Below are 7,345 nucleotides of genomic sequence, written 5' to 3'. Positions count from 1 at the left end.
CAACGTTGTAGGTAATAAAAAACATCATGTCCCAGAAGGCTTTGCGTTTGGCTGAACTATAAATTGTGTGACGCATTAACTGTGCGACTGCAACGACACTGGCGCGTTGTTTGGGTTCTCAAAGGCGTTAGTTCCGTCGTTATTGTATATATTGGCTGTGTTGTGAACGTTGGGGAGGTTTTTATAAGGTAAGTTCAACTTGATGAATTATTAGAGACATGAACATGTCTGTTAGTTCTCCAAGAAGCAGCGTTGTGTCTCCCCGTCTCCGACACTGGGCGCTGCGGTACCGCTGCGGTGGTGTCCGGCGGGGACAACAGCTCCGGCCCCGTTAACCTGTCCTGGGTCTGGTGGGTTTGTGCTTGTTCTACTGGTTCAGGTGAACACACGCGTGTTCTTCCGCTAGCTGACTAGCTGCCTTTATAAACCCAGCGGGTTTTATCTAGTTGCTGACTTGCTGACTGTCTGTGGATTGAAGGCTGGATCTGAACTTGTGTGAGATTTCCTGGGTCATGTGTCCTCTCTCTCTCTCTCTCTCTCTCTCTTTCCCTCTCTCTCTCTTTCCCTCTCTCTCTCTCTCCCTCTCTCTCTCTCCCTCTTTCCCTCTCTCTCTCTCTCTCCCTCTTTCCCTCTCTCTCTCTCTCTCTCTCTCTCTCTCTCTCTCTCTCTCTCTCTCTCTCTCTCTCTCTCTCTCTCTCTCTCTCTCTCTCTCTCTCTCTCTCTCTCTCGACCAGATGTCTCTAGCAGACGAACTGCTTGCCGACTTGGAGGAAGCGGGAAATGAAGCAGAAGATGGACTTTACCCCGGCGGGGAAGGAGACGACAGCGACGGGGAGGGCATGGACAGGCAGGCCGCTGCAGGGCTGGAGGACATACCCGAAGAGATGGAGCTGGACTACAGTGCCACAGAAAGCGTCACCTCCATAGCCAAACTGCGGAACAGCAGATCGGTGCGTGTTTGCTTAAGATGAAGATTTCTGAAAGATTTCTGAAATGACTCCTGCCGGAGTCTATGACTTGTCTTCCGTTTGTGCACTTTGCAGTTTGCCGAAATCATGGAAAAGATTGCGGAATATGTGGGAAATCCACGCAAGAACACTGATGGTAAGCGCGTGGGCTCCTGCAGCGAGGCTGTTGGTGGATGTGGTAATGTCCTCACTGTGTTAAACGCTGTCTGCAGTGTCAGGACCGGTTGAGGCCGACCCCGAGTACAGGCTGATCGTTGCAGCAAACAACCTGACTGTGGAAATCGATAATGAATTGAGTGAGTCCTGCTGTGTTCAGACTGGCTTCCAGTGCACCAGTGTTACATGGTTCTCAACTTAAGATGATGTCTTCAGATGTGTATGTGTAAACAAGGATGAGAATGACCTTAAGTATTTTAAACTTTCTCTCTTTGTTTTTTATGTTTTTTGTTTTAAGATATTATTCACAAATTTGTCCGTGACAAGTACTCCAAGAGGTTCCCAGAGCTGGAGTCACTGGTGCCGAATGCTCTGGACTACATGAGGACAGTGAAGGTGACGTACAGGGTCCTGCCTGTGGCGTGCAGAGCGCACAGCACACGCTGACACTCGCTGTGCATGTGGGTCCCTGTGTGACTGTATTTGTCTGTGTACAGGAATTGGGGAACAACCTGGACAAGTGTAAGAACAACGAGACCCTGCAGCAGATCTTGACCAACGCCACCATCATGGTGGTCAGTGTGACTGCCTCCACCACGCAGGGGTGAGGAGTGTTGGGGGTACTCCCCTCTCCTTCATCAACACAGTGTAGTTCTAAAGGTTATAAATATGAGCTTTACAAAAAAAGTGAGAATTGCCATTAAAAAGAGCTGCCTTTATTTTCAAAATGGTGTAATAACTGGTTTGAGGACCTGTCCTCTTTGTAGGTCATTACTAGATGAGGAGGAACTCCAGCGGTTGGAGGAAGCATGTGACATGGCTCTTGAGCTCAACCAATCAAAACACACGATCTATGAGTATGTGGAATCCCGTATGTCCTTCATCGCACCTAATCTGTCCATCATAGTTGGCGCGTCGACTGCTGCTAAGATCATGGGTGAGTGGGGGAGGGGCAGACCCTGTGTGTGCGGTGGTTGTTGGTGCGTGAGTGATGGTGACTTAGTGTGTGTTGGTGCGTGAGTGATGGTGACTAGGGCTGAACGATTAATTGCATTTGCGGTAATCTCGCGATATTTTAAAACGCGATTCTCTAATCGCACAGGCTGCGATTTAAACTGGTCACGTGACTTGGGAGCGTGCCGAGCCGAGGACGAACGGAGCAAAGCCGAGCAGGAGGCAGGGAGGTGGAGAAGTGAAGTTAACACAGCGCACTTTAACTTGTTGCACAATGGCTTCAGGCTCGACAGAAGCTGACACAACTGAAAGTCTAATACCAAAGAGGGGCAGCACATAAGTTGTGTGAAATTACTTTGGCTTTTAAAAAGATGCTGCTCAACGTCAGGTACTGTGTAAAACGTGCCTTGCTACTGTTGCTACGACGCGAGGCAACACTACAAACCTCCTTCAGCATTAAAAAAACACCACAAAGCCTCGTATGATATTTGTAAGGCTAAAATGCCAACGACCAGTGCTGCGTCTTCAAATACGCCAAAGTGTTTCTCTGCGCTTATACAGCCTTAGTATGCGGTGAGCAGCGAAATACCGTAAAATCACACATATAGGTGCAATAAGATTTAAAGCACGGATGAATCGCAGAAGCGCGGATAGCTTGACCGGTCCAGCCGACAGGGTTCACTGACCGAACCGTTTGAAAGTGTAACTCCTTATGGATATAATTGGAAGCGGCACGCTGAAATAACTCGGGCAGTAACGGAGTTCATAGTGAAAGACATGATGTCCATTAATATAGTGAACAAGCCCGGCTTCATGGCTTTGTTAAACACACTGGATATGCGCTACCAAACGCCCTCATGCACATATTTTAGCCAAGTTGCTATACCTGCAGGGTCGCCAACTCTCACGCATTGAGTGTCTTAGACTAAAAAGTTACTAGTTCGCTCTGGCGCCAACCACAGGCGATCGATCGATCACGATATAATAATAATACTTAAATTTTGTCCATTTTACACCGCCCCGATAACACTGGTGCGTGAGTGATGGTGGGTGACTGTGTGTTGGTGCGTGAGTGATGGTGGGTGACTGTGTTGGTGCGTGAGCAGTGTTGGGTAAGTTACTTTAAAAAAGTAATTCGTTACAGTTACAAGTTACCTTGTTTAAAATGTAATTGTAGTGTAACTTTTCTGATTACTTTTGAAAAGTAATGTAACTAATTACTTTTGGATTACTTTTTGATTACTTTAAGGTTTAAATGCGTATTGACCCATGATCAACATTTAATTTTTGAGAACTAACAGTGTGAAACTTAAAAGTGTACTAAGCTGAGAGGGAATTGCTGACAGGCAATCACAGGAGGTCCACAAGAAGAGATGCCTGCACCAGGCATGTAAGATTCTCCGACTCCTATCATCGGGCCATACTCTTTTCTGCTCCTCCTCCAGGCTCTACCATTTTCAGTTTGCAGACTAACACAAGCAGGTTCAGAAACCACTTATTTCCCACGGCGGTCACCTTATTGAACTCTTCCCAAAGACCATTCTTTCCTTCCCCTCTATCCATACCTTACCATCCATACAAAATCTGTACAGTGTTCCTCTTCAATTCACATCTGTATAGCCCTATCTACAGTGGTATAGGATAATCTGTATGATTCCATCTGTATTTATCACATTTATTTATGCCATGCTATTTTTCTTTGCCCTGTGCATTGTACTGCCATAACTACATTACACACACATGCATTTCCCTAGGTAATTTATCTACTCTGCACATATCTATTAACCATCTTTACTTACACTAGCTGTAACTAACTGCATTTTATCTCTAAATACTGCATTCTATACAATCTGCACGTGTTGCACTTGATTAGATACCAAACTGCATTTCACTAGTTCATACAAGTTTAATTTAAGTGTATTGCTTGTTGAACGGTAGGTCTAAGATAGGTCCAATGATACCGATAGGCTAGGTCGTGTCATAGACATCGACAAACGGTTTTCCAACACCAAACAGTCATAAATATTCATTTGATACCGTCTGTCATTGTATAATGTCATGTATGATTCCAACGAATACCTGTTTAGGACTTTAAACAGCTAATTTGGTTAGCCTGTAAATCAAGCTAGCATGCTAAAGAACAAACACATTCAAGTGAATGGTAGTAGCTAGCCTAGCAGGTAGCTAACTGTGGAAACCACAGTGTGACGGTCAGCATACCTTGCTGTTAGCTCGCTTACAACCTCAATAGTGGTTGCCTTCTGATCGGAAATAAACCTCCAAACTCCGAAATTTACACAAAGGCTTGGCATAATCACAAATAGTTGCCGATGGTGGCACATGGTTCACATTTATTGACAACACGAAAACAAAACAAATGCTCCTTAAATGTCCAGTGCTTGAAGGCGTCTGTCATTATTGCTGCTTGAGCTGAAACTGAACCGCGCGCTTGCTGCTCCAGCACAGAAACAAGCGGGAAACAGCAATATAGGGCGCAAAGCAATAAAAATATAATTAAATATTTTTTGGGGAAATTATTTTTGTTTATATTTTTTAAAATGTAACTAAAATTGTAATTCTTAATTTTTCCAGAAGTAACTGTAACTGAATTACATATTTTCTCATTGTAACTGTAACGAATTACAGTTACACTTTTTTTGTAATTAAATTACATAACGTCGTTACATGTAACTCGTTACTCCCCAACACTGTGCGTGAGTGATGGTGGGTGACTGTGTGTTGGTGCGTGAGTGATGGTGGGTGACTGTGTGTTGGTGCGTGAGTGATGGTGGGTGACTGTGTGTTGGTGCGTGAGTGATGGTGGGTGACTGTGTGTTGGTGCGTGAGTGACGGTGGGTGACTGTGTGTTGGTGCGTGGGTGACGGTGACTGTGTGTTGGTGCGTGGGTGACGGTGACTGACTGTGTGTTGGTGCGTGGGTGACGGTGACTGACTGTGTGTTGGTGCGTGGGTGACTGTGACTGACTGTGTGTTGGTGCGTGGGTGACGGTGACTGTGTTGGGTTCAGGGGTGGCTGGTGGCCTCACTAACCTGTCGAAGATGCCTGCCTGCAACCTGATGCTTCTGGGCGCTCAGAGGAGGACGCTGGCAGGATTCAGCAGCACGTCTCTGCTGCCCCACACCGGCTACATCTACCACTGCGACGTGGTGCAGTCTCTACCTCCGGTCAGAGTTCACACACCTGTTATGGTGCCTTTGCCCAAACCTAGATATTACCCTAAAGTCCTAAATCCTGTGTGTCTGTCTGTGTGTCTGTCTGCTCCTGCAGGACCTGAGGAGGAAGGCTGCTCGTCTTGTCTCTGCTAAGTGCACACTGGCAGCAAGAGTGGACAGCTTTCATGAGAGCGCTGATGGCAAGGTGACACTCGCACACCTTATATATCACCTATATCAAACCTACTTTATACACACACGCACATGGACACCTTTGGCAGAGAGCGGCAATATGAGGTAACGTTGACCTCTTGTTGGGGGGGCACAGGTTGGCTATGACCTAAAGGAGGAGATTGAGCGCAAGTTTGATAAGTGGCAGGAACCACCACCTGTGAAACAGGTGAAGCCCCTCCCTGCACCACTTGATGCGCCGCGGAAGAAGAGAGGAGGCAGGAGGTAGTGTGTGTGTGTGTGTGTGTGTGTGTGTGTGTGTGTGTGTGTGTGTGCGCGCGCGCGTGTCCACTTGGTTTTGCTCACACTTGTGTTTGTTCAGGTATCGTAAGATGAAGGAGAGGTTGGGGCTGACTGAGATCAGGAAGCACACAAACAGGATGACGTTTGCAGAGGTGAGGCGATGTCCCAGTGTGAGGCGATGTCCCAGTGTGAGGCGATGTCCCAGTGTGTCTGTCTCCCCGTGACCGTTGTGTGTGTCTCAGATAGAGGACGACGCGTACCAGGAGGACCTGGGCTTCAGTCTGGGGCAGCTGGGCAAGGCAGGCAGTGGGCGAGTCAGGCAGGCCCAGGTCAACGATGCCACCAAGGCTCGTATATCAAAGTCTCTGCAGGTACCAGTGCTGCACCACACTGGGGGAGGGGCTTGGGGTGGGTGTGGTCTCTGTGTAGTGTGTGTGTGCTGTCATAGCGATCCTGCTAATGCTCTGTTTGTCACTGTTAATGTGGTTTGTAGCGGACACTGCAGAAACAGAGCATGACCTATGGAGGGAAATCCACCGTCAGAGACAGGTCGTCAGGGACAAGCTCCAGCGTGGCCTTTACTCCACTGCAGGTGTGTACGTGCACACACACACACACACACACACACACACACACAAAAGAGTTATTCAGGTGCTGACTCCTGCTCTCTGTTAGGGGCTTGAGATCGTCAACCCACAGGCTGCAGAGAAGAAGGTGGCGGAAGCAAACCAGAAGTACTTCTCCAACATGGCCGAGTTCCTGAAGATCAAGAGAGAAGGGGAGGGGAAGGATTCGGGATAAAGCCACACCCACTTTAAGACCACACCCCTTACAGCCTCTCACCACTCCCACTTTGGTTAAAATCATCCCATGTTTAAACCTGGACCATCACAGGCCAAGCAGGACTAAACGTCTCCGTGTCCAGAGACGACACTTTGAGCACCAGCAGCCTATTGTGCTGCGAGACCTCGCTGAAATTTCTTGTGCAAGTTTACTTTTCTTGTCTTTATTTTTTAAACATGGTGATAATTTATTGGGTTTTTTCCTGCATATTACATTAAAACGCCCAAACTGCTATGAAAAATATGTACTTTTTAGAAATAAAATATTCGGATCATTACTGCTTTAGATATCATTTAGATATCATCGACTCTTAATTTCTGAAAGCCCAGATTGAGAACAAAGCTCTGTGTGTACTGCTGTGCCTGCAACCGCACACACTCAGACACACACTTGCTCACACACACACAGCTCGTAGTGTGCAATTTAAACAATATGAATTAATCTTAGTTACACTACTCCAACTAGCCTGTGTTCCATCAGCTGCCATGGAGGGGGTGTGATGGCGCACGTGTTCGCCCTCAGAAGGGTGTGTGATGGCGCGCGTGTTCGCCCTCGGGAGGGTGTGATGGTGCACACATTCACCCTCGGGAGGGTGTGTATGGAATGTCGTTTGGGTCAAAACGCCTAGAATGACGTCCTTGTTAACACGTCAAATTTGGATGTCTTAAGACGTCAAAAAGTGGCTTGTTAAGACCTTATTTTGGACTTTTTTTTTTACTCAATTTTTTATTTTTGTCATTTGCAAGAAAAATACAAAACATAGCAGTGTCAGTGGGA

At 46.9% G+C, this 7,345-nt stretch overlaps 1 protein-coding gene across 1 annotated transcript; it reads left to right on the top strand.

Moving 5' to 3' along the window:
- The first annotated feature begins 51 nt into the window (after positions 1-51).
- Positions 52-6,860, top strand: prpf31 (PRP31 pre-mRNA processing factor 31 homolog (yeast)). The gene is made up of 14 exons (XM_076970551.1): positions 52-188; positions 735-950; positions 1,044-1,104; positions 1,181-1,264; positions 1,423-1,520; positions 1,622-1,728; positions 1,892-2,061; positions 5,106-5,263; positions 5,367-5,456; positions 5,580-5,707; positions 5,805-5,877; positions 5,968-6,096; positions 6,219-6,317; positions 6,401-6,860. The coding sequence occupies exons 2-14, from the start codon at positions 735-737 to the stop codon at positions 6,524-6,526; spliced, it is 1,539 nt and encodes a 512-aa protein (XP_076826666.1). The 5' UTR covers positions 52-188; the 3' UTR covers positions 6,527-6,860.
- The last annotated feature ends 485 nt before the right edge of the window (positions 6,861-7,345 follow it).

Source organism: Brachyhypopomus gauderio, chromosome 13 (genome assembly GCF_052324685.1).
Source record: "Brachyhypopomus gauderio isolate BG-103 chromosome 13, BGAUD_0.2, whole genome shotgun sequence".
In the NCBI taxonomy this organism is placed as follows: Eukaryota; Metazoa; Chordata; class Actinopteri; order Gymnotiformes; family Hypopomidae; genus Brachyhypopomus; species Brachyhypopomus gauderio.
This window is presented reverse-complemented; position numbering and strand designations above follow the sequence as displayed.

Coding starts and splice junctions, on each gene's coding strand:
- prpf31 (XM_076970551.1), top strand. CDS start 735: ATGTCTCTAGCAGACGAACTGCTTGCCGACTTGGAGGAAGCGGGAAAT. Junction 1,521..1,621: donor ACTACATGAGGACAGTGAAG/GTGACGTACAGG, acceptor GTCTGTGTACAG/GAATTGGGGAACAACCTGGA. Junction 2,062..5,105: donor GACTGCTGCTAAGATCATGG/GTGAGTGGGGGA, acceptor TGTTGGGTTCAG/GGGTGGCTGGTGGCCTCACT.